The sequence below is a fragment of the Sus scrofa genome, chromosome 1, assembly GCF_054392235.1.
Source record: "Sus scrofa isolate SSC_HxYL_T2T_F1_AM1 chromosome 1, Sscrofa_HxYL_maternal_Yorkshire_Landrace_v2.0, whole genome shotgun sequence".
Classification (NCBI taxonomy): Eukaryota; Metazoa; Chordata; class Mammalia; order Artiodactyla; family Suidae; genus Sus; species Sus scrofa.
Window position 1 is genome coordinate 271,753,832 of NC_139383.1, and position 27,019 is coordinate 271,780,850.

General features: G+C 42.7%; 1 protein-coding gene across 15 annotated transcripts; it reads left to right on the plus strand.

Moving 5' to 3' along the window:
* The first annotated feature begins 6 nt into the window (after nt 1–6).
* On the plus strand, nt 7–27,019 carry CUTAL (cutA divalent cation tolerance like). Of its 15 annotated transcripts, none has more exons than XM_005660390.4 (6): nt 7–481; nt 7,715–7,863; nt 19,276–19,335; nt 21,758–21,803; nt 22,057–22,106; nt 25,320–27,019. In XM_005660390.4, exons 1-6 carry the CDS (start codon nt 17–19, stop codon nt 25,420–25,422), a joined length of 873 nt encoding a protein of 290 aa, XP_005660447.1. In that variant the 5' UTR covers nt 7–16; the 3' UTR covers nt 25,423–27,019. The 15 variants fall into 15 exon arrangements, 11 of the variants coding, with proteins under 11 accessions (XP_005660447.1, XP_084850462.1, XP_084850505.1 ...); XR_014826255.1 differs by having other exon boundaries at nt 9–2,452; nt 22,057–22,231; XR_014826256.1 differs by having other exon boundaries at nt 9–2,096; nt 22,057–22,231.

Consider the following 27,019-nt stretch of genomic DNA (forward strand, 5'->3'; position numbering starts at 1 on the left):
CCCATTGGGGTCGCTGATGTTACGGGGTCGCGCGGGGTGTCATCTTGGCTACGGCTCTGTTAGTTCCACAGTCCGATGCTGCGGTCTGTTTGCTTCTTTCCCACCGAGAGGGAAGGCAGAGGAAGTGCCCCGCAAGCGGAGTAGGGAGAATGAGGACCAACCGAAGGTTAAACGGCCCTGCGGGCGTCCCCCGGCTCTAAAGCCAGGCTCTCAGCAGTGGTTAAAGTGGAGGCCGCTGCAGCTTGAGCAGCGTCTTAGGCCGAGCGGAGGGATGGGCGTACTGCTCCCGGGCCAAAGACGTTTTAAGAGGAGGCGGAGGGTCATGGCTCTGGAAGACGAAATGAAAATTCTCGATAACCTGGAGGAAGGCGTGAGTAAAGGCGGCGTGGGGCGCCCTTTGGGCGTCAGTCAGGCAACCACACGGATCCTGAAGCAAAACGAGAAGGCCATCAGGGCCAGCATATTTCGCCATCTACTCCAGGTGCTGTGCATTCCCCGTGTCGTAAACATTGAGAAGATGGAGACTTGCGTTAATCTTTTGGGTGTAGGATTAGACCAAAGGGGGCCGGTCTCTGACGCCGAAGGCCAGCTGCGGGGGCAACCCAGAGAAGTTTTCAGCGTACAAGGGATGGTTTGAGAAGTGGGGAAGTGGCTGTAGTCTGAGAAATTCGAAGTTGGTGGGGGAGGAAGAACCGTTAAATACCCAGTCGGCTCTCATGTATTCCAAGCAACTCCAGAAACTGAGGGGAGCCGGAGGCTTTGTGTCTCAGTAGGTCTTCAACGCCAAGGAGATGAGCCTGTTTTGAAAGTGCTTTCCTTCGTGTGTTTTTGGGGAAAGAAACAAAAATCCGGAAAGTTTAGAGGAAGCTAAGGATAGATTTTCCCTCATTTTTTTGTGCCATCGATGCAGGTGAGAAAATGATAAAAATCGTTGCTGCTTTATGAAGATCCTAATCCTACTTGTCTTGTGGAAAAAAATAAACGCCTTCCTGTTTTCTGGCGGTCACTAACAGTATCTTTAACAGCTGTCATCATTTTGGATTGGTTTCCTAATTGTCTTACTCATCGAACCTGGAATTATTTAACAAAAAAAAATCTTTTTTAGGGCCACAGGTGCGCCATATGGAAGTTCCCAGGCTAGGGGTCACATCGGAGCTGCAGCTGCCAGCCTCCCCACAGCCATGTAGGATCCGAGCTGGGTCTGCGACCTACACCACATGGCAAGCCAGATCTTTAACCCACTGAACGAGGCCAGAGATTGAAGCCGCATTCTCATGGATACTAGCTGGGTTCATTTCTGCTGAGCCACAACAGGAACACCCCAGAAAAAAATCTTGAATTCAGTGTTGCTAACTTTGGACCGGTGTCCCAATTACCTAGACTCATATTCTTTGTTCATTCTAATGTTGATATTGTGTTTCTCCCTCTGGAAAGCACTAACTATCTTCAGCCCTTGGATCAGGGTATAGTTGAAGCTTTCAAGAGGTTCTGCACGGAGCATGTATTTGACCACTTTGCTGACTCTATTGAAAAAAAAGCCTTGCTGATGCTTTGGTAGTAATAAAAGAGGTGAGGGATGATAAAAAACCAGCTGCTCTTAATAAAGCCTAGTGGAAACTTTGGGATGATGCTGGTGATTATGCATGTTTCCCTAGAGCTAATGAAGAGGTTGAAAAACAGTCTGCAAAATGGATGGGTTTTCAATTCATTGATATCGATGAAAGTAAAATTAATGAGCTACTTGTTTCAAGCTTTGGCAATAACAGTCTGTATCTGTAGATGAGGAAGAAGACAAATCTCTGGAACCAGAGATAAAGATGAACCTAAGGAAACCAAATACTGTCTTATACTAGGCGCCAGACCTCATTGATGCAGTTGATACGGATTCTTTCCTGGCTGGAAGTTTGGCTTTTACAAAAGATTTTAGTAAATTGTATACTTATAAAGAGGTGCAAAAGAACCTTCAAAATTAAGCAGAGAGTTGAAGAGAAAGGAAGACACAAACAAAAAGAAGTGTGTGAAAAAAATGGTACAGAATCTGAAGAGTCTTGAGGCCGGATCTGAATCCAGTAAGGAGGAGGAAAGAAAGAAAGAGGGTAAGAAGTGTCCAGAAGAGCTTGGAGCCTCAGGTAGTGAGTGGCTCTGAGACTTACCATATCTTAAGAATCTGCCAAAGGCTTAAATGGACTTTTGGAGTCTAATCTTGGAATTGAATCTGGAGAGAGTAGAAGTGCCTGAGTTGAAGCAAGAAAAGACTATAAAGATGGTTTCTTCCAAATAACAGTTCATCTCTTGCCATCCTTCCCTGTTACCCCAACATTACCTTCATCATGACCATCCTTATAATCACCAGTCACGCATCCATGTCATGTGATCACTTGACAAACATTTGTTGAGCATAATCTGTGCGGGGTCCTGTGCTGAACTCTGGGACATCATCTCAGAATCTAAGGTAAAATGGTCCTTAACAGTGGCCTTTCTTATTAATGTAATAGGTATAAAATTTTACAGCCTTGATTTATTTTGAATAAATCAACTTTGACTATAAAGTTTTTTTTTTTTAGGACTACTCAGCCTCATTTTCCCTAACACTGTTTTTTCCACAAGTGGAGATTTCTTGAGTAAACCTTGTTTGGTAGTTGGCATGAGATCACCTGCTCTTGAAATGCTGACATGGTCTTAGGTTTGGTAAGGCACTTTTCCATTAACCTCTGTTAACTCTCACTTGAGGTCTGTGAAAGAGGTATTAGCACTTCTTTACCCCCCTCCCCCGCGCCCAAAAAAACTCAGGTTAAATAATTTGCCTGAGTCTGCATAGCTGTTGATGTAAATGACACGATTAGGGCTACAACTGCTGTGTTGGACCCTTTGTTAGGAATTGTATCAGGCCTTTAAGAATTTGTAGTCCCAAGGAATGAGATAGAAGGTAAACTGTTAAATACTGAGGCTATGAATTGGCCACCTGCAGGCCAGTTTGGCTAACAGGTGTATTTTATTTGGTCTGCCTAGTTTAAAACAATTTTGAATTGTTTTTCACCATTTCTTTAAGGTGCTATTTACATACAATTCACCAGTTTAAGTATACTTTTTTGTTATTGAACTTTTTAATGTTTGTGTAACCACTGCCATAATGAAGATACAGAAGTTTCCTTGCCTTAAAATTTACTTATGTCCTTGTGTACTCAAGCCATTCCCCAGAAATGTCATTTAAAAATTAAGATATTTCACATTATAAAGCTGGATTCAAAAATTGGAAACCGTGACAACAGTGGACTCTGCATCCTCGAAGGGCAACGGTCAGTCATTAGTTTGCTGCTTTTTAAGGTTTGTTTGCAGCTCCCCATAGTTGATGTTAAATGCTGCAACAAAAGTGTGGACAAAGAGCCTTAGGCGAAATAGAGGACCGTGGCATTAACCTTGGGAATGGCTGCACAGAGCAGCTGGCCTGGGAAGACGAATGAATTCATAGGCACAGCAGTCAGGAGCAAGAGTGTTCTAAGCCAGAGAGAGTTAGAAGGGAGATCCTGGGAGGAGGGGGTGATACAGGAAAGCAGCTGTGGGTGCTTCATTTATTTTTGGGGGGATGGGCCTCTAAAGTGGAAGAGTTTTGTGTGTGCCTTAGTGTTTGTGGGCTGTGCTTTCTGAAGGTTTTACATATCTAAGAAACTTAAGTCTTTTAATACATCTGGGGATTTTATGAATTTTTTTGTACATGTGAGTATGAGAAGGGAAAATTAGTATTTTTATTTTCGCAGGGGGTGGAGGTTTGCATATGGTGCTTGGATTGTATTTTCTAGAGAGTTGCCCAGTGAAAATTACTCCCTCTTTCCCCATCCCCTCCACTATCTCTTTACAGCCAGGCTGGCTTGGACCTGGCTGGGCAGTGGGGGAGGCAGCAGGTGGTAAGGGGAGAGGGCAGTTCAGGCCCTTCGTGCCCGCCCATCAGCCAGCAACTCGGCCTGCAGTTCCAATAGGCTGTGCTGCTAAATTACCAGCGACGCCATGGACAGGCTGGGTTTACGGTGCCCTCTGCCAGGCTGCCCGCGGCCCTCTGTCCTTATATGCCTCCTGGTGAGTGTTCCCCGGGCTACGATGCTATGGACAGTCTTACTTCTAAACCTGGGGATTGGAGGAAGAAGGCGAATTTCTCTTAGTATTCCTGGGTTTTGAGTTAGAGGCAGGCAGGTTGGGGGTGAATGGTAAAATCCTTGGAGGCATCACCCAGTGTTCTGGAGATTGTGGTGTGATTCTGAAGATTACTAGCACCCCTTCATGCCCTGCCTTGTGAGGAGGAGTGACTGGGCTGTGTATTACTGCCAGGGTCGTTGGAGTGGTGAAGGGTATCTGCTGGTGAGTTCTCATGTAAGGTTACAGGATAGATTCTTTCCGATGTAGTTACTCTGTCATTTTTCTGTATTTTTCTGGGGGCTTTGTTTTCTCATCTTTTAAAATACTGTGGTTGGAAGTGGCTGCAGAGGACCTGAAGTGGAGCTGGTGGTTGCGACAGTTCAGGGGGAAGAAGAAAGGAGACCTGCAGAGGAGGGCCAAAAGCCCAGGGGTCTAGCCCACCCAGCTGCTCACTTTTTGATGATTTCTTCCTCTCTCTGGTCCTTAATTAATTGGCACAAATCAGTGGCTCTTACCCTTTTGGGGACTAGATTTTCTTGATTTGTGTGTGTATGTGTAAATTCTGGATTTTTCACCCAAGGAAAATTTATGGATAAACATAATGTCAATTTCAAAATATTCACATTTCTTAAAACAGGGTGGGTTCTAAGTTTAAAACCACTGAGTGGTTTCTGAGGCCCCTTTTGCCTTAACACATACTGCAAAGTCAACTATAACCTCTTAAAGGCTAGACATGTACTCCAGGACAAAAAAAAGGAAAAAGGTAGAATGAAATGTGAAATAATTGAAAGGAGATATAAAATATTTTAAAAGACTCTAAAATTAGAAAAGGCATAAAGACAGAAATATGAAAATATTTTAGACTTTTGTAATTTTTTCCCATAATAAATTTCTATTAGGAAATGTGGTGATGTATGTATTTTGCTTTCATATAATATCACTCTCTCTAATGTATTATAGTCCATCCTTGGTTCCAGACTGACATTTCATGCTCCCGATTCTTGTTGGTATCCACAGACATTTCTCAAGCCCTACTCCTTGTTGGGTTGTAAAGTGCTGGGGATGCAGAAATGAATGAGGCCAAAGAGCTCATGTCCCGTGCAGGAGATATAAACAACTGTGTGTATTTAAGTGTGATCGATGGTTCTGTAGAAAGATGTTTATGAGCAATTCTGGCTTGTACCCACTAGATGCCAGTGACATCTCCTCCTCAATCATGACAATCAAAATTATCTCTAGATGTTGCCAGATGTCCTCTGCAGGGTCAAAATTGCCCCAGGTTGGGAGCCACTGGATTAAGTGAAGCTGAAATAAATACCCCCACTGTATCATTCCTAGTCATGCTCCTCAAAATGCAGAGAGCCCAGAGGCGGGAGTTTTGGATTCAAATCTTGGTTCTGTCAGATAATTTCTGTGTCTTCTGCTTCAGTTATCTGTTATCTTAGATAATACCCAAGAACCAACCCAGAGTGCCTCTTAGTATTTTCACCATGAGTTCATACAAAAGTTTGAATATATTTTAGGGAAGTTTATATTTAATTCTATTAGCTTTGTGTTCCACTGATAACCTACTGGCTGAAATGCCCCAGCTCTTCCCTAGGAGTGACTTTTTTTGATTGGGAAATAGGCCATTGCTCCTTTAGATTCTAGTCTGTGCCAGAAGCTTCCTTAGAGTCGTGTACTTAACACGACAGTGTCCTGGTATGTCCAGTTCTCTGCCAAAAGCACTGTGGGTGACCCAGAAGCCCTGCTTACTTCACAAGGCTGTTTAGTCTCAGTATCAACATCTTGGTGTTCTAATTCACCAGTCTGGAAGTATTGCTTGAGAATCTGCTATGTGCCATGAACTGTCTTGGGGACGTAGGGATGAGCAAAGTACCGTCCCTTCCTTTATTGGATTAGTTTTTCCTATCTTGTTTCAACCTATGGCAACTTTGAGACAGCACAGATGTCATAATCTCCAATTTCTAGATAACACTTACAGAAAGGAAAGGAAGTAACTTGTCCAAGGCCACATGCAGTTAGGAGTACTGGCACTAGGATTTAAATCCTGTTCTATAGTGCCTTTAGTTTTTTCCTGTATAATCTAATTGAGTTGTCGTTAAATACACACACACACACACACACACCCCACTTCATTGGAAAGCCTGGTTCTCTTTTTCCTTCTTTGATCACTGATTTAGTTCAGAAGACTAGTGTATTGGATTGGAGGTGTTGGTGGAGGTAGTGGGAGGGGAATGAGAAACCCGCCCCAGACAGGCTTCTAGTCAAGCTGAAGCTAAGGACATAAAAACACTACTCAGGCCCTGCCAAAAAGTAGGAGCCAGGCAGGGCCGGGCTATAAGTAGGAGTGAGAGGACAGAGGTTTATTTGAGCAAGACAGGAGCCCTGGGCTGGGAGGCAGGAGAAGCATGCTCTGTTCATTCTTGCCTGAGTCACAGTGGGGCTCCTTGCAAGTTGCCTCAGTCCCTGTTAATGACTTCTTTGTATTCCCCAAGCAGAGAACCCTGGAATGGAAGAAGTCTTCCAAATCTTTTCATTTCTTATTATCTTAAATGTTTATCATTAAAATAGTAAGAAAAATTATATCAACTCTCTTTTCCTCTCACGTTGTCACTGGCATTTTCTTAGTATCTTAATGTCTTTTTCCTGGAACATTGTAATGACCTTTTGAATAGACTGCCTTCTGATCACTCTCCATCCTCCTCCTTGTTATTCTACTCAGCTTGGTCATATTATCCTCCTACATAAAACCTCCAAAAGCACCCTATCACTGAGTGCAAACCCCTAACACCTTGACATGGCTTATAGTTCTAGCCAGTCTCATTACCTCCCAATCTCATACCCACAGACTTAAGACCCATGCATTCTAGGTAGCTCATCTGTCCCTAAATACGTCTTGAGTTAGTAACTGTCATATCGCCCTCTCTTGTAATCCTGTTATTTCAGTTCCAACTTAGATGGTACCTTCTCTTCAAAGCCTTTTCCTGTCCCCACAGTTAGAGCCTTCCTGTTGGACCTCTGGCTCTCTTGTCACAGTAGCACAGTCACGTTGTTTTAGAATTAGGCTTTCTTTCCCACTAGACTCCCCACAGCACCTGGCACATACACAGTTGAATGAAGGTGAAGTTAACTCCCTAAAACATCAATAGATTTAATAATTTATTCATAATAATCTTCACAGGATTATTGAACTTAAGTGATACAGTTGGCAATACCTCCGGTAGCAGTTTTGTGCAATAGAAATGGATTTCAGGTTACCTAGGCTCTACTCCTAATCTTGGCTTCACCGGTTAAAAGCTGTGTGATTTTGAGCACGTTAATTGGTTTTTGAACCTCTATTCCCCCCCCTTTTTTTTTAATCATTTGCAAAATAATATAGGTATGAAAACTTTTAAGTGCTAAAGCTCAGTACAGATCCCAGTAATTATTTTGTGGATGGGAAATGGGGTTGAAAATATGATGCCCAGCCTTGGGGCCAGTCTGCTTGAGCTGGCATATAGTGAGTTGAGCTGGCAAGTAGTGAGTTGGCCATAACCAGTAGTAAGTGGTTGCTGATCTGTGCTTTTCTTTTCCCACCATGTAGATCCTGACAGCTTCTTTCCTGACCTACCCCATGCTCAAGACCCTTAGCCTGCAGCTCCTTTCACTTGTCACTGGCAGCTATGTCTCCGGCACTTACTCCATCGTCTTTGTCAACTGTCCCAATGAGCAGATTGCCAGAGATATTGCCAGGTATGGTGAAGGGGCTTAGGTGCTGCCCCAGGAGGCCTGGGGAGCTACCGGCATCCTTCAAAGGGCCACATTGGGGCCCTTCTCTTGATTTTGACAACCCCCTCTGTCCACTGATGAACTACACAGCTATCTGCTTGGGGTAATAGGAGAAGCGTGGCTAAATGATTCCCGGGAGGATCCTGTTGCTGGGACTGAAAGTGTTGAGTGGCATGTGGGGGTATATAGGAGATACAAGATAAGTAGCTTGCCCAGGGTGTTAAGAGAACAATGGAACCCTGCAGGTTGAGAATTTGAGAGTTCTAATTCTGGCCCAGCTCTCTTTCTTCTTGGAGGTAGTCTTTGCTCAGTCCCAGAGGTGCTCCCCATGACAAGTAGGAGGAAAACAGTTCCAATGGCAAATTTTTAAAAGTAGCTGTGCTGTGGTAGAAAGAACACTTGCCTTGTAATCAGAACAGAGTTTGGGGAGTTCCCATTGTGGCTCAGTGGTAATGAACCTGACTAATGTCCATGAGGGGATGTGGGTTCAATCCCTGGCCTTGCTCAGTGGATTAAGGATCCAGCGTTGCCATGAGCTGTGGTATAGGTTGCAGATACGGCTTGGATCTGGTATTGGCTGTGGTCTAGGCCCCAGCAGCACCTCCGATTCAACCCCTAGCCTGGGAACTTCCATATGCTGTGAGACTAGCCCTAAAGGGGAGGACAGAGTTTGAATCTTGGTTCTCCCACCTGCTGTGTGACCTCCGGCAAGTTGCCTACCTTCTCTAAGCATTAGTTTTCTGAATTATAAAATCGGATAATGGCACCTACCTCACAAGGTTGTTTAGAGGATTAGATGATGTATATACAACCCATATTCCAGTAATTCAGATGTAGTATATGCTGAATAAATGTTTGTTGTGTCTGAATTTCCCTGCTTCACTCTTATTTATAGTTGCAGCTTTGAAAAGGATTAGTGAGGCAGGAGGTGGTGGGGGAGTGGTGGTAATGGTGTTGGATTTGGCTCCTAGCTCCCTTTCTTTTTGCTCTACAACTCAGCATTCTTGAAATTTGATGATAGACTAAGTTATAGTGTTTTATGTGTTGTCTGGTTTCGGGGGCACATAGCCTCCAAACTGATGGTCACAGATTAACTTTGCATTTGAGTCCATCTTTCATGCCTCTAACCAGAATGTTTATTTTTTCCTTATTAACATTACCTTTGAAGAACAGATCTTGTCTAAAAGAACATGTGATTACTCCAGAAATATGACCTTAGTGTACTCTTAGCAGCTAGGGAATTGAAATCCCTTCTCTGGTTCTGGGAAAACTATAAAACTCAGTCTAAAGACCCAGCGTCTATGCTAAACTTGCTGGACCCCTGGATTATTCACTTTGGATCCTGTCAGGGAACAACTTCAGCAGACATCTCTGAGGTTGGGTGTTGGGAGGAGAAGGATTCTAATGTCTGGATTCTAAATAGTTGAAAGGCCAGTTCAGATAAATGGATCAGTATCAGCTTGGAGAGAAGTCTCTGTCTTGCATTCAAGGTTGCTAATGAAAAGTCAGGAATAGGGCCTCATTGTAGGTAATGCTTTTTCTGATAGTTTTTAGGAGTTTATCCTAATGTTCAGCTATTACTCTGTTAAGTATATTCTCTTTACTCTTTCTAACCTTTCTGCGTCTCCTATTCCAGAAGTTCCTGGAACTCCTGTTAGACAGATGTTGAATTTGTTTTCTGTGACTAAATTTTATAGTTTTCTTTAGACTGAGTTTTATAGTTTTCCTTTTCAAGATTTCAAATTGTTTTTAATAACCAGCTGCTTTTGTTTTATAATTGTCTGATTTTGTTTTATGGGTACAATAATCATGCCTTTCTAAAATTATAATTATTTTAAATTTTTTTCTAGCTTTATTGAGATATAATTAACACATAACATTTTGTAAGTTTAAGGTATACAACATAATGATTATATTTATGTATATATTGTGAAATTATTACTATAATTTATTTAAACATAATAAATAATAATAAAGTTAAACATCCATCATCTCAGTTACCTTTTTTGTGGTGAGAACTCTAAAATTTATTCTCTTAGCAATTTTCACATATACATAATTATACTTATTTAATTTATTTATTTGTCTGTGGCATGCAGAAGTTCCTTGGCCAGGGATTGAACTCGTGCCACAGCAGCAGCCCAAGCCACAGCAATGACAACATCAGATCCTTAGCTTGCTGAGCCACAAGGGAACTCTTGTTTTGTAATTCTTAGTTGTAGACTTACTCATCTTTTTAGCTATGCCTGTGGGGAAGTCCAGGAACAGCTGCAGGAACTGACCTTAGGCAGCACTGTTTTTGTTGTGAGTGAGGAGTGACATTCTACTGGCTGGGCATACATTCTCCCTTTTGTCCTTGGCTGTCAACAGTCACTAGAACAATGTTTTGCCTTTTGTCCAAAATCCCCACACTTATTGTTTTGCTTGGAGACAAACATCCCATTACTGTTCTTTGGGCCATGGGAGATCTAGGGGGTGTGCTTGCTCCTGCTGTGGCATTCTAACTATTGACCTTAATGGTTGCCTCTAAATTCCTGTCTGGTCTGGTTCCCATCATCTCCAGATACAGACTGTGGCTCTCATCTTCTCTCTTCTCCCCACAAGTTCAAAAGGCATATTTATTTACAGAGAAACAGTATACATCTAATAAGGAAAAAAGGAAATAAAATAATAGGCACACTTCATTACATAGCAGATGTAGGCAAAACTTACCAAGAAGAGTAAATACTTCTTCCATCTAGGATTTAACAGTCAAAATCAGTTTTAAGAATAATTTATCACCTCAGGAAGACATTTTAGGAGGGTCAACCTATATGACTCAAACTATGACTACATTAATGAAAAAAGTATAATTTTATTTATTTTTAACTCAGTGGGTTTTACTACATTTATAGTTGTACAATGATCATCACAATGCAGTTTTACAGCATTTCCATCCCAAATTCCCAGCTCCCCCCAGTGTGTCTTCTTTGGGAACCATAAGTTTTTCAAAGTCTGTGAGTCAGTATCTGTTCTGCCAAGAAGTTCATTGTATCCTCATTTTAGATTCCACATATAAGTGACAGCATATGACACTGGTGTCTCACTGTCTGAATAACTTCACATAGCATGATAATTTCTAGGTCCATCCATGTTGGACCTAGAAAAGGAATTTCTTTCCTTTTCATGGCTGTGTCATATTCCATTGTATGTATGTACCACATCTTCTTTATCTATTCCTCTGTCGATAGACATTTAGGTTGCTTCTGTGTCTTGACTATTGTATATAGTGCTGCAGTGAACATTGGAGTACATGTATCTTTTCCAGTCATGGTTTTCTCCGGATAGATGCCCAGGAGTGGGATTGCTATATCAAATGGTAATTCTATTTTTAGTTTTCTGAGGGATCTCCATACTGTTTTCCATAGTGGTTGTACCAGTTAATTCCCACCAACAGTGTAAACGGGTTCCCTTTTCTCCACACCCTCTCCAGCATTTATTGTTTGTAGACTTTTTGATGATGGCCATTCTGGCTGGTGTAAGGTGGTACCTCATAGTAGTTTTGATTTGCATTTCTCTAATAATTAGTGATGTTGAACATCTTTTCATGTGTTTTTTTGGTCATCTGTATGTCTTTGGAAAATCATCTATTTAGATCTTCTGCCCATTTTTTGATGGATTTTTTTGGTATTGAAGCAGGAGGCATTTATATAATTTGGAGATTAATCCCTTGTCAGTTGCTTCATTTGCAAATATTTTCTCCCATTCTGTGGGTTGTCGTTTCTTTTTGTTTGTTTTTTTTTGTTTTTGTTTTTGTTTTTGTCTTTTTGCTATTTCTTTGGGCTGCTCCTGAGGCATATGGAGGTTCCCAGGCTAGGGGTCAAATCGGAGCTGTAGCCACCGGCCTACGCCAGAGCCACAGCAACACGGGATCCGAGCCACGTCTGCAACCTACACCACAGCTCACGGCAACGCTGGATCGTTAACCCACTGAGTAAGGCCACTGATCGAACCGGCAACCTCATGGTTCCTAGTCGGATTCGTTAACCACCGCACCACGACGGGAACTCCTGTCGTTTCTTTTTGTTTAGGGGTTCCTTTGTTGTGCAAAACTTTTAAGTTTAATTAAGTCCCATTTATTTATTTTTGCTTTTATTGTCATTACTCTAAGAGGTAGATCTGAGAAGATGTTGCTGTGGATTATGTCAGAGAGTGTTTGGCCTATGTATTTCTCTAAGTTTTATAGTATCTGGTCTTATATTTAGGTCTTTAACCCATTTCAAGTTTATTTTTGTGTATGATATTAGGAAGTGTTCTAATTTCATTCTTTTACCTATAGCTGTCCAGTTTCCCCAGTGTCACTTACTAGAGGGACTAGTCAAGCAAGGCTGCCTTGTCCTGATGGCTTTCTGGAGCAGTTATTAACTAACAGTGACCTCCCAATGCCCCCTAAGTTTCCCTCTTTAACTATGGTTCCCCACCGGGACCTCTACAACTACTTGTGCCTACTCCATCCCTATCAGATTGACCTGAATTCTAGTGTCCTCCGTGCTGCCAACACCACGTAGGACCTTAGACAAGTCATTATTTTCTAGGAAAGAAGGGAATTGAATTAGGACCAGGGTCACAGACACAAATATTTCCAGTTAACTTAAATGAGCCACGTGGGCTAGGGTGTCATGATGAAGAATGATAGTAGATAGCAGCACTCACTATTCCTAGGTGTTGGGAGGGAGAACAGTGGAAACTATTGAACTGAGAAGCATATGTCATGCCTAGAGGGAGTAGCCCCTGCTCAGGTGTAGCTAAATGTGACCTTGTAGCACTAGAAGCTAGGTAATGTGTATTTTTTAAAAATTACGTTCTATTTGTTTATTTTTGCTTTCATTTCTATCACCTTGAGAGACTGACCTAAGAAAACATGGGTATTCTTTATGTCAGAGAAGGTTTTGCCTCTGTTCTCTTCTAGGAGTTTTAGAGTCTTTTGTCTTATATTTAAGTCTTTAAGCCAGTTTTGTGTGATGATGTGAGGATGTATTCTAACGTCACTCACTTGTGGCTGTCCAACTTTCCCAGCACCGCTTGCTGAAGAGACTATCTTTTCCCATTGTATATTCTTGCCTCCTTTGCCAAAGATTAGTTGACCGTAGGTGTGTGGATTTTTTCCTCAGCTCTCTATTCTGTTCTGTTGATCCATGTGTCAGTTTTTGTGCCAGTACCATGCCATTTTGATTACTGTAGATTTGTATTATTGTCTGAAGTCTGGGAGGGTTATGTTTCCTGCTTTGTTCTTTTTCTTCAGGATTGCTTTGGCAATTCTGGTTCCATATAAAGTCAGGATTATTTGTTCTAGTTCTTTGAAAAAGGTCATGGGTAATTTGATAGGGATTGCATTAAATCTGTAGTATGACCTAGTTTTTCCAATCCAAGAGAATGGTATAGCTTTCCATTTCTTTGAATTATCTTCAGTTTCCTTTATTAATGCTTTGTAGTTCTCAGTGTATAAGTCTTTCACCTCCTTGGTCAGGTTTATTTCTAAGGTTGTAGGGGGGGAGTTTTGGTGTGATTTAAAAAGGTATTGCCTTTTTACATTCCCTTTCTGATATTTCATTGTTAATATAAAGAAATGCAACTGATTTCTATATATTAATCTTATATCCTGCTACCTTGCTGAATTTATCAGTTCTAGTAGTTTATGTGTGGTGTCTTTGGGGTTTTCTGTATATAGTATCATGTCATCTGCATATAATGACAGTTTTACCTCTTCCCTTCCAATTTGGATATATTTTGTTTCTTTTTTTCTTGACTGACTTCTGTCACTAGGACTTCTAAAAATATATTGAATAGAAGAGGTGAGAATGGGCATTCTTGTTTTGTTCCAGATTTTAGTGGGTAGGCTTTCAGCTTTTTACCATTGAGTATTATATTGGCTGTGGGTTTGTCATAAATGGCTTTTATCCTGAAGAGATGTATTCCCTCTATACCCACTTTGGTGAGAGTTTTTATCATAAGTGGATTTTGAATTTTGTCACGTGCTTTTCCTGCATCTATTGTGATAATCATGTGATTTTTGTCTTCCTTTATGTTGAAGTGTTGTATCACATTAATTGATTTGCTTATCTTGAACCATCATTGTGAACCTGGGATGAACCCCCTTGGTTGTGGTGTATGATCTTTTTTTGTGTTGTTGAATTTGGTTTGTTAATATTTGTTGTGAATTTTTGCATCTATATTCATTAAAGATATTGGCCTATAATTTTCTTTTGTGGTGGTGTCTTTGTCTAGTTTTGGTATTGGGGTGATGGTGGCTTCATAGAATGTCTTTGGGAATGTTGCCTCCTCTTCACTCTTTTGGAAGAGTTTGAGAAGGATGAGTATAAGTTCTTTTATGTTTGGTAGACTTCACCTGTGAAGCCATCTCCTTCTGGACTTCTGTTTGTAGGAAGTTTTTAAATTGCAGTTCCTGGAGTTCCTGTTGTGGCTCAGCAGTAACGAACCTGACTAGTATCCATGAAGACTCAGGTTCGATCCCTGGCCCTGCTCATTGAGTTAAGGATCCAGCATTGCCGAGAGCTGTGTTAGAGGTTGCAGACCTGCCTTTGATCAGGCGTGGCTGTGGCTGTGGTGTAGGCCAGTAGCTGCAGCTCTGATTCAACTGCTATCCTGGGAACTTCCATATGCCACGGGTGTGACCCTTTTAGACCAAAAACAAACAAAAAATTTGCAGATTCTGTTTCTCTTATAGTGATTGATTGGTCTGTTTAAATTATCTGTTTCTTCTTGATTCAGTTTTGGTGGGCTGTTTGTTTCTAGGCACTTGACCATTTTTTCTGGCTTGTCAGATTTGTTGGTATAATTGTTCATAGTATTCTCTTTTTTTTTTTTTTTGTATTTTTTGCAGTATTAGTTGAGATTTCTCTTTTTTCATTTATTTTGTCTTATTTGGGCTCTCTCCTTCGTCATTCTGGCCAGAGGTTTGTCAATTTTGTTTACCCTCTTTAAGAACCAGCTCTTCAAATTCCTATTGCAGCTCAGTGGGTTAAGGATCCAATTGTCTCTCAGGATGTCGGTTTGATCTTTGGCCTCACTTAGTAGGTTAAGGAGCAGTGTGGCTCAGATCTGCTGTGGCTGTGGCTTTGGCTTCAGCTGCAGCTCCGCTTCAACCCCTGGCCTGGAAACACATGGCTCAGGTGCAGCTATAAAAAGAAAAAGGAAAAAAAAAAACAGCTCTTTTTTATTGATATTTATTTTCCCTACTGTTTTTTTAAACCTCTTATTTTATTGATTTCCTCTCTGATATTTATGATTTCCTTCCTTCTGCTGACTTTAGGTTTTTTTTTGTTCTTTAATTATATTTTAAGTGGTAGGTTAGGTGGTTTATTTGAGATTATCCTTGTTTTTTGGAGAAAGGCCTGTTTTGCTCAAAATTCCAAGAACTGCTTTTGCTTCATCTCAGAGATTTTGTCTCGCTCTTTTTTTTTTTTTAAAGGCTGCACCAGTGGCACAAGGAAGTCAGTAGGCTAGGGGTCAAATTGGAGCAACAGCTGAGATGGAACCTGCATCCTCATGGATATTAGATTTGTTTCTGCTGAGCCACTATGGGAACTCCTCATAGATTTTGTATGGTTGTATTTTCATTATTTGTCTCAAGATATTTTCCGGTTTGATTTCATTGTTGACCCATTGGTTTTTTAATAGCTTGTTGTTGAATCTCCTCATTTTTTTCTCATTTCTTTTTCTGTGGTTGATTTCTAGTTTCATGCCATTGTGGTCAGAAAAGATTTTTTTTTTTTTTTTTTTTGCTTTTTAGGGCTCCACCCAAGGCATATGGAGGTTCCCAGGCTAGGGCTTGAATTGGAACTGCAGCTGCAGCTGAAGCCAAAGCCACAGCCACAGCAACACAGGATTCAAGCTGCATCTGTGACCTACACCACAGCTCATGGCAACACTGGATCCTTAACTCACTGAGCAAGGCCAGGGATTGAACCACCATCGTCGTGGTTACTAGTTGGATTCATTTCTGCTGTGCCACAATGGGAATGGTCAGTCCTGGAGAATGTTCCATGTGCACTTAAATATGTATTCTGCTTTTTTGAGAGGTAATGTCCTGAAAATATCAATTAAGTCTAATTGTTGTATTTTATCATTTAGGATCTTTGTTGCCTTATTGATTTTCTATCTAGAAGATCTGTCCATTGATGTATGTGAGGTATTAATGTCTACTATTATTATATTCTTGTCAGTTTCTTTATGTCTGTTAGTATATGTTTTATGTATTTAAGTGCTCCTATTTCCGGTGCATAAATGATGACAAGTGTAAAATCCTCTTCTTGTATTGTTCCTTTTATCATTATATAGCGTCCTTCTTTATCTTTCTTTATGGCCTTTTAGAGTCTACTTTGTCTGATATGAGTATTACAACCCCTGCTTTATTGTTATTTCTGTTTGCATGAATTTTTAATGAATTTTTTCCATCCTCTATCAGTTTATGTGTCCTTTGCCCTAAAGTGGGTCTCTTGTAGGCAGCATATTGTAAGTTCTTGGTTTTTTTTTTTTTTTTTTTTGGTCTTTTTGCCATTTCTTGGGCCACTGCTGCGGCATATGGAGGTTCCCAGGCTAGGGGTCGAATCCGAGCTGTAGCTGCCAGCCTATGCCAGAGCCACAGCAACACAGGATCCGAGCCGCGTCTGCAACCTACACCACAGCTCACGGCAATGCCGGATCGTTAACCCACTGAGCAGGGGCAGGGATCGAACCCGCAACCTCATGGTTCCTAGTGGGATTTGTTAACCACTGTGCCACAATGGGAACTCTTGTAAGTTCTTGTTTTTTTTAATCCAATCTGCTACTCTCTGTCTTTTGAGTGGAGCATTTACGCCATTGGTATTTAAAGTAATTATTGATAGATAGGTATTTATTGCCATTTTAAACATTGTTTTCCAGTTGATTCTGTGTTTTTTCTATGTTCCTTTTTCTTTTGATTTGCCTTTTGTGATTTGATGTCCTTTTATGCTTGTGTTTTCTCATTTTTGGATTTAGTGAATTTATTTTATGTTTTTGATTTGTGGTTACCTTGTTTTTTGAATGTTAACCCCTTCCCCATCTACCTGCCTTATTAGACTGGTAATTGTATAGGTTCAAATATATTCTAGAAAAAAATTTATATTTTTGTACTCTCCTCCCCCACATTTTATTTATTTTTTTAATTTTTTTTGTCTTTTGTCTTTTGTCTTTTTTTGTTGTTGTTGCTATTTCTTGGGCCGCTCCCGCGGCATATGGAGGTTCCCAGGCTAGGGGTCGAATCGGAGCTGTAGCCACCGGCCTACACCAGAGCCACAGCAACTCTGCAACCTACACCACAGCTCACGGCAATGCCGGATCGTTGAGCAAGGGCAGGGACCGAACTCGCAACCTCATGGTTCCCAGTCAGATTCGTTAACCACTGCGCCACGACGGGAACTCCCCTCCCCCACATTTTATGATTTTGATATCCTCTTTTACATCTTCGTGTTTATCTTTTTGCTGTTCATTGTGACTGTCTTTGTTTCCACACACAAAACTTTTTTTTCTATGTACTGGATCATTTAAGTGATTTACTTTCCAGTTACGATTTTCTCTTTCCTATAGATTCTGGCTTTTTTTCTGTTGAGAAATCCTTTCAATATTTCCTTAAGGATGGGTTTGGTATTGCTGTATTCCCTTAATTTTTGCTTATCTGAGGAATCTTTCTCTTTCCTATTCTAAATGATAATCTTGCTGCGTAGAATACTCTACGCAGCATCTTTTTTGAATGCGAAATACCCTGATAGTAAATTTTGGTAGCAAGGTCTTTTGGTTTTGGATCTGAGCCGTGTCTGCGACCTACACCACAGCTCACGGCAGTGCCGGATCCTTAACCCACTGAGCGAGACCAGGGATCACACCTGAATTTTCATGGATTCTTGTCAGATTCATTTCTGCTGCACAACAAAGGGAACTCCCTGCCATAGGGGCTTTGTGAATAGCGTAGTCTTTTATAATTTTATAGGTATGATTAGTCATCAAGGCGTTCACACTCCCAAAGAGACTGGAGGCCTGTTAGGCAATGAGTTATTTTTTTCTAGAGGTTTAGTTGAGTCCCTGTGTTTGCTTGCCACCTTCAGAACCAATGAAATGTAATTTCTTAGCAGATCACTTGATTGAGCAAGACTTGCAGCAGTTACCTAAACAATTTTGTGCCGTATGCCTCTCCTACACCCAGGGATTTATTTATCTCCTGGAACTTTCCAAGGTAACAAGGATGGTGGTAATACCACATTAATGTGGAGCCTTAAATAGAGCTGGTCAGCCTGGCACTCAGGGAAAGAGAAAGTAGGTCGCTTCTCTTGGCCGTGACCGAGGGAAGGAGGGAACAGTAATCAGGGCTCACATGAGGTTTATTTGGCAGGGGCCACGCTCTTCAGAGGACTGAGATGAGGCCCCTTTGGCTGCCTGAGATCTGAGGGGTTTGTCAGGGCCTGCCTGATTCTGAGGGCTTGGGGATTTGATACTCAGGAGCACTTTTTTGCATCTATGACTTGGTGACTGTCTCTGTGACACCTGTATTACTTCAGGCGTGTTTTATTATGCATAGCAATCAGACTGTCAGAGCAGAAATTCTAAACTCTGATCTGTCCAAAAAAAAAAAAAAAAGTTTTTAGAGGTCTGAAAAGGTGATGATTGTCCTCTTAGGGCTGTGGTAGAAACCTTTACAAAATAAAAACAGAGCCTATTTTTGCTAAAGACAAACAGGATATGATGCCTTTTTTTGCTCTTCTTTGGAGTTGTATCAGTTGCTTGTGGTCACATGGTTATCTATAGACCAGAAACACCGAGTGTCAGCCCAATACATATCTGAGACAGAAAAGGAGAAGAAGGTGGCATAATGAAAGGAGTTCTTGCTGGTGAAAAGGGTTGGAAACCACTGACTGAACCAGTCATCTCGTTGTACAGCAGGAGAGTTGGGTTGAGTGAGGGGTTGTGCCTGTCTTGAATAGGTGCTCCAGTACTTATTCCTAGAATAAAAGAAAGCTTGCATAAGGCCACATAGCCATCCTCCTGCAGGGCTGGAATGGAACCCAGGTCTTTTTGTTCTCTGTTCAGTGCTGATAAATTCCCATTCCCTAAGCAGACTGGGCCTGTCCTTATAACTGCTTTCCTGCTTCTCTCCTCACCCAGGGAAAGACTTATAAACAACTGTCTTCAGAGGGTCTGTGCGCAGTAGTCATGGAATGTGTTGATTTGAGTTGGAGAGGGGCACTCTAAGTGGTTATCCACTTAGACTTAGGTTTCCTGGGTAATTCCCAGGAACTCCTGTCCCTTATCCTTTCTCTTAAGATGCTGGACACTTGCCCCAGTGACTGTCTTTCTTTGTTTTAGGGCGATACTGGATAAGAAGCTGGCTGCCTCTGTGAACATCCTGCCTAAGGCATCCTCACTGTGAGTTTTCGTGTGTTTTTTTGTTTGTTTTATTATTTTTAGAGCTGGCATGGCATATAGAAGTTCCCAGGCTAGGGGTTGAATCAGAGCTACAACTGCCAGCCTACATCACAGCAGCACAGGATCTGAGCCTCATCTTCGACCTGCATCACAGCTTATGGCAACGCCAGTTCCTTAACCCACTGAGCAGGGCCATGGATCAAACCTGCATCCTCATGGATACTAGTCAGGTTTGTGACGGCTGAGCCATGACGGGAACTCCCTCACTCTGAGTTTTGCTGTGGTCAGTGGGAGGGCATGGGAGTGTTAAGATAGGTCCTGCCTGGTGGGAAGAGCACTGTAACTCGTGGGGAATTGTCAAAGAACAACTCAAAGACATCTAATTAATCAGGAGTTAACTATTAATTTGCATTAAAAGGAAATCAACCAGTGGGTTTGTCATTCAGCAAAAGCAAAAACAGCCTGTCTTTACAGAAGGGAGAAAAAAACCTACAGTTTAGGAACAGTGAATCTGGTTTGCACATTGTTTGTTTAAATCAATAAGCTTACTGTCAACAAAGAAGTCATACTGGGAGTTCCCGTCATCGTGGTGGCACAGCGGAACTGAATCCAACTAGGAACCATGAGGTTGCAGGTTCGATCCCTGGCCTTGAGGGAGGGCCATGAGCTGTGGTGTAGGTGGCAGATGTGGCTTGGATCTGGAATCACTGTGGCTGTGGTGTAGGCCAGCAGCTGTAGCTCCGATTAGACAGACCCCTAGCCTGGGAACTTCCATATGCCGTGGGTGAAGCTCCCTCCCCCCAGAAAGACAGAAAGACCAAAAAAAAAAAAAAAAAAGTCAGACTGAAGATTCCACCCCTGAGTAAGCCAACTAGGGATATCAAAGAATATAATTTCCATTACTTTTGGATTTTCTGGAAAACTTTGAGAGTTTAGCATATGTGACAGGCTGTTTCTGAGTATTGTCTGCCTTTCATTTTATCAGCTCCTTTACTTATGCCTGATTTATACCATTTCCCTTATCAAAATATTTCAGAAATCCAGTAATAGCTGTGCAGGATTTATTTGTGCCTTGAACTCTCTGATCAGCCTTTTTCTCATCTCCTTCCTCTCCTGATGGAAAGGAGAGAGAAAGAGAAATAATGTCTAAAGGTCAAAACAAAAAAGTGCTGTATATTGAGAGCCTTCTCTTACCTGGCAGTGTCTGTTCCCTTAGTAGCTCATGTCATCTGTAGCTATGGCTCTCAAATTTGGCTAGTCTTCAGATTCCTGAGTTCTGTTCTGGAGCTATTCAGTCAGTCTTCCTAAGGGTAGGCCTTGGTCTCTGAAATTTCAAGTTGTTTTATAGGAGCTCCTCTTGTGGCTCAGTGGGTTAAGAACCCAACTAGTATCCACTGATGCAAGTTTGATCCTTGGCCTTGCTCAGTGGATTAAGGATCTGGTGTTGCTGTGAGCTGTGGTTTAGCTTGCAGATATGGCTTGGATCCAGCGTGGCTGTGGCATAGGCCAGCAGCTGCAGCTCTAATTTGTCCGCTAGCCCAGGAACTTCCATATGCCACAGGTGCAGCCCTAAAAAAAGAGGGGAAAAAAGTTTTATAGATGATTCACATAAAGCCAGTCTGGAAGCCAGAGCTTGGGAACTAGAATAGAATTTTAGCCTACTGGCCCCCTCGTAGGTTCCTCCTTCCTTAAAATTCATGCTTTTAGCATGGCTGTGTGAGACAGGTAAGGCCAATGACCTGTCATTTTGGACTTGCCCTGGGTCAGCATAGATATACTTAGACTGAATTTCTTTCCTTCCAATGATGCTCTTCTCATACTCTTTTCTAAACATTGTCATTGACTTTGTTTTTGACTCGTGGACCTGTTTCCATATTGTATAAGGCTCATTTCATTTCCTCCCTGAATCTTTGTGTGCTTTTTAATTTACCCATTGGTGGGCACTCAATTTTGAGAGTCAGTGACAGAAATAGTACCAGTCCAAAGGATGGGGAGGTACCTGGAAGCCATGAGTATGGGATGAGCGTTGAAAGAACTAGGGATGCCCAGTATGGAGGAGAGAATGTATAGGAGTTTCTGCAGGGCCGTCCTGGTTTGGATATTCCTGCGGAAGTTGGAGAAAACAACTGGGTGGCAAATGTTGGTACATCATAAGAAAAGCCATCTCATGTGAAAACCTTTAAGGTAGGTGGACTTTCTCAAGAGATGGTGAGCCTCTCTTCTCCAGGAATTTTAAGGTAGGTACCAGAAGCATATTTAGACCAGATGACGTGTAGGACTCTGGCCAGCTCTAGGCTTTTTTAATATGAGCTTGGCAAGATTTTTCAAGTTTCCATCTTAGTAAGTCACCTAATTAGGCCAAGTTTATTTCACTGAACTCATCTTGTGAGCACGATCATTTTTTTGTTGTTCCCTTCCCCAGGTACTTTTGGAATGGAGAAATAGAAGAAGCCACTGAGATCCTATTGGTGAGTGAGGATAGGGGGATGGGGCCTTGATGGGGAAGAATGAGACCAAGGTTCCAATTAAAAATTAGCAAAGATCAACTGGCTGAGGTTCTTGCCACACATAAGATGCCCTAGGTTCATGTGTGAGCCAGTGACAGCGGCCTGGGGACCTGTAGGAATGCTGTGTCCTAATTAGCCAGACAAACGAGCAGCTACAGAGCTGGGGCTGAGGTTGTAAAGCAGTGAGTTTTACTTTTCTTTTTTTCTTTTACAGATAATAAAGACAAAGACTTCCAAGGTCCGTTTGCTGTCCAGCTATATCAGGTAACAGTGTTGTCTCCTCCCAGCCAGGATAGGAAACTGCCTGAATGAGCTTGAAAAGTAGGAGACCTGGAGCCTCCCACATGGCCCTGGGTGAGGCCCTGTCCCTCAGACTCTTCATCTGAAGTGTGAGTTAGTTTTAAAGCAGCGGTTCTCAAAATTTTGTCTCGGGATCCCTTTACACTTTTAAAAATTATTGAAGACCCAGAAGAACTTGTTTACATAGTTAACTGTATTCAAATCCCATCTTAGTCTTGTTGTTGTTGTTGCTTTTTTTAGGGCCTTACCCGTGGCATAAGGAAGTTCCCAGGCTATGGGTAGAATCAAAGCTGCAGCTTCTGGCCTACACCACAGCTACAGCAATACGGGATCTGAGCTGTGTCTGCGACCTACACCACAGCTCACGACAATGCAAGATCCTTAACCCACTTAGCAAGGCCAGGGATTGAACCTGTATCCTCATGGATATCACTTGGGTTCTTAACCTGTTGAGCCACAATAGGAAACTCCCTCAAGGGAGTGATGATGTGATGTGATGATGAAGAATACAATGGCAGTACAGTTTGGTGCCCTTGTCTTAATGCATGCTAAGGCCTACAGTCTTACCCATCGTTGCTTTTGCACATTAGTGCAAATGTCAACATAACAAAAAGATATTCAATAAGTTAGTATTATTATAAAAATAGTTTTGGCCTCCTGAACCTCCTGAAAGACTTCGAGTTCCCCAGGGGTTAGTGGACTCCACTTTGAGGAGCACTGGTCTAAATTCTTAGTTATCATTTAGAGTGTAGTTTTGGAATAATTGGCATCACTTGGAAGCTTGCTACAACTGTAGAATCTTGCACTCACCCCAAACCTCCTGAATCAACTACAACTTAACAAGCTCCCTGGGTGATTCCTATGCACACTAAAAGCTTGAGACTCACTGGTCTTTTGCTTTTTAGGGCCACATCCAAGGAATGTGGAAGTTCCCAGGCTAGGGGTCAAATCAGAGCTGCAGCTGTTAGCCTGCACCACAGCCACAGCAACACTGGATCCGAGCCGCATCTTCCATCTACACCACAGCTTATGGCAATGCCGGATCCCTAACTCACTGAGCAAGGCCAGGGATCAAACCCTCACTCTCATGGTTTCTAGTTTGATTCATTTCCACTGCGCCTCAATGGGAATTCCTAAACCAGTGATTCTTAATGTTGGCTACATACTATAATCACGAGGAGATGTTTTCAAATTACTAATTTAGATTCCACCTCCAATTTCTGACTTTATGCAACTGGAATGGGGGTCAAGAATGGTGTTCTTCAAAGCACTCAGTTTGACTTCTGTGTAGCCATGGATGCAAGTCACCTGTCTGGATGATACAGACCTGTTCCTTTTACTTCTTGAGAAACCAGGCAGGATTCTGTGGTTATATGACTGTATCAGGTCTCAGATCCGGTGGTAGAGTAGGCCCTCGTGTTACCACCGTAGTGCAGGTGTGGAAATCGGGCACCCTTGGTAGAACCAGCAGTGTTGAGAAATTACAGCCAGATTGTGAGGGACAGCTTCAGGGTTAAGACAGTAAACCCCAGAGCTTGACCTCAAGGGTCTCATCCTGGCTCCTCCACTTGTGGTTGTAGCGGAAAGGTGTTAGATTACTTAACTTTTTGAGCCTCAGTTGCCCCATGTATAAAATGGGGACCATACTAGTACCTTGGGTTGTTATGCATATTACAGCCAATGTATGTGACACAGTATACACATGAAGTGCCGTATCAGTGGCAGCTCTAATACTAAAGTGTTCCGCCAATGCCTTATTCTGTGTGTCTCAGTAGTATTCAGACATATATATACTGAATTCTGTATGTCTGCCTATAAAACACAGGAGTTCCCGCTGTAGCTCAGAGGAAACCATCTGACTAGCATCCATGAGGACACAGGTTCAATCCCTGGCCTCGCTCAGCAGGTTAAGGATGCAGCGTTTCCATGACCTGTGGCCACAGATGAGGCTCAGATCCTATGTTGCTGTGGCTGTGGTATAGACCAGCGTCTGCAGCTTCGATTCAACCCTTGGCCTGGGAACCTCCATATGCCATGGGTGCAGCCTTAAAAAGGCTAAATAAATAAATAAACAAAACACATACACTGGCCTAGGTATCCGTGAAATTAAGAAAAGTCATTGTTCTCAGGCCTTGGATAAAATTACCCCACTTATTCCTGATGTTTAAGCACCTGCATACACATGATAGTAAGCGTCCTATCTCGTGAGAACTTTACAGTGCCTAATTCAGCAAAAAGGAAACAGAATTATTACTCCCATTTGACAGATGAGACTGAGGCCCAAGGCTTTAGGTTTCTTCATGTTGGAAAGTGGAAAGAACTTGCATTGTGTGCCAAGGACCAGGTGAAACAGGGAGAAGGGGAAGATTGCTGAGGTTTGGATGGTCAAGGAGGGTCCCTGGGGAAAGGTCAGTGGTTGAGTCGAGTCTTGAGGAACAGAGAGGCTTTCAGTTAATCTGCAGGAGCAGGGAGAACTAGGTGGAGAAGAGAGTACAGAAGTAGGGGGGAAAGAGGAGTTGTTTGGGGAAGGCACAGTGGTGAGTGCTGGATGGTAATACAGGTAGTGGCTAACATTAATGCATACAGTGCCAGTCAGTGTACCAGGTCGGTGTTTTGTATACCTTGTCTCATTTAATCTTCAGCAATCCAGTCATGTAGATACCATTTTTATTCCCTCTTTCATAGGGCCTTTAGGGAAATTAAGTGATTTGTCCATGCTTACATAGCTAGTAAGTGGCAGACTTGAATCTGAACCCATGTCCGTGAGACTAAAAGCATCTGACCAGGAGTTTCCATCGTGGCTCAGCAGTTAATGAATCTGACTAGCACCCATGAGGACACAGGTTCGATCCCTGGCCTTCCTTAGTGGCTTAAGGATCCAGCATTGCCGTGAGCTGTGGTGGAGGTCAGAAGCTACAGCTCTGATTCGACCCCTAACCTGGGACCCTCCATATGCTGAGGGTGCAGCCCTAAAAAAAAAAAAAAAAGTTAAAGCATCTGGCCTAACTCATCACTTGGTGACAGGTGGTAACAGGTTCAGGAGCGGTGGGCTGTGGGGCCAGACAATTGGGCTGCAGGCAAATCAGGGAGGCCTCAAGTGAGTTGGGCCAGTTGGATTTCATTGCATAGGCTGATTCTAATCCTAGTCACTCACAGGGCTCTGCCTTCTTTCCAAAGGTTGGTGCATCCTTTTGAAATCCCGGAGATCTTCAGTCTTCCCATGGACCAAGGAGATGTGCACTATTTAAAGTGGCTGGAGGAGGGCATGGAGGAGGAATGAGTAGGGGCTTCTTGTTCATCCTGCTGGCTTCCTCTGGCCTTCATCAGCTACTCTCTGGAGGAGGATAGGCTTCTTTTTGCCTCCTAGCATCTTTGGATTCCAAGCTTTTGTCAGCACAGAGGAGCTAAGTAACTTGTGAAGGATGAAGGTCCAAGGTTCCTGAGGCTGGAAGAGGACCCTGGGCCAAACTAAGCAAGAACCCAGTGGAACTTGTCTCGGAATGCATCATATTTAAAGGTGGCCGGGGGGAGGGTGAAGATGACTGTGTGTAGGGGCCAAGGAGAGGTGGCACTGAGGGTGAGGTTTGTCACCTGCAGTCACTGAGCCTATATTGAACACCTAGTTAGTTATTATTCTCCTGCTTCTCTGAGGATTGGACCCAATGACCTGCTACCCAGAAGTGTGTGGAATGACTGCCACCTTCTAGGGGAACTTGGAAGAGCTTTATCCAAAAGGATGAATTGTTCATGGAATTTCAGGGACAAGCAGGATTGTTTCTCTTAGCTAGAGGAGGTGTTTATTGTTATTCCTGAGTCCTGAGGAAGTGAGACTGGGTTTCCTGAGTACATGTAGGACTGGGGGAATCTTAGGGCTTAGACATAGCCTCACAGGGTGGGAGCTGACTCTGCTAGCCTGAATGTGACTGACATCAGAAGATCCTGGTGCCTTGTCCAGTGGAGACATAGATTCTGAGCCCACTACACTTAACCTTTCCACCTGAGCATTGGAACTGAGCATCCTGAAATAGGAAGAATCGTGGGGAACTGCTGGCCCGGGGTTTTTCAGACTTGCTCCGCAGAGCCCCAGCGGTTCACAGAGGTACCCTGGGGGCTACCTGGGTGGGGGTTAAGGGTGTGAGGCCCCCTACTCATACTTAAGCTGGTACCGATGTGCTTTTATTATTTTTATGTATCGAGCTAGGTCTTTGTTAAAAGTTTGTAAACCAGTAGCCTAAGCCAGTCTCCATTTAGATTGCTAAAGGAAACTGAACTGCACTGAGGTCCCCAAGGGGGTGGCATGTTGCCTTACAGATGGTACAGCCAGGGCTGCTCCTTCTGTCTGGTGCTGTCTTATACCTGCTCTGTGGATGTCAGGTGGAGGAGGACAGGGAGGGCAGAGCCCTGTGGGGTGAGAAGAGAGACTTGACCTGGCTTTGTCACAAGGTGCCTCCACTCTGGGGGCACCATGGGAAGTTTAGATGGGGGTCCACAGACACCTGTGGAATCCTGTGTCTTCCCAGAGGGAAGAGTGTGTGGGAGGGATACAGCCAGGCTCTGGTTCTGACACCTTCTGTGCTTCTTGGATCTGAAACTAATGAGGAACACAGGGAGGGAGGCTCTCTAAGGGCCCTTCCTTGAAGACCTTTTAGGAACTTTAGGCTGAGCCCCTTCCAAAGGTCCAGAGGTTCCTCTATGTGACAGCCAGTGGGAATTTGGAAGGGCTGCCCCAGGAGAAGAAAGAGAATGATAATGATAATGGTGATGTCCTTTTTTATGACAGATATTTCTGGTGCAGATGAAAATCTTGTGTAAAATAAACCCTACCTGAAAATCTTGTGTAAAGTAAACCCTACCAAAAATGTACTGAGGAGCCTAAA

Excerpts from the sequence above, each read along its gene's own strand:
- CUTAL (XM_005660390.4), top strand. The coding sequence starts at position 17 with ATGTTACGGGGTCGCGCGGGGTGTCATCTTGGCTACGGCTCTGTTAGT. Across the intron at positions 7,864-19,275 it reads ATTGCCAGAGATATTGCCAG|GGCGATACTGGATAAGAAGC; the intron begins GTATGGTGAAGG and ends TCTTTGTTTTAG. Across the intron at positions 19,336-21,757 it reads CTGCCTAAGGCATCCTCACT|GTACTTTTGGAATGGAGAAA; the intron begins GTGAGTTTTCGT and ends TCCCTTCCCCAG.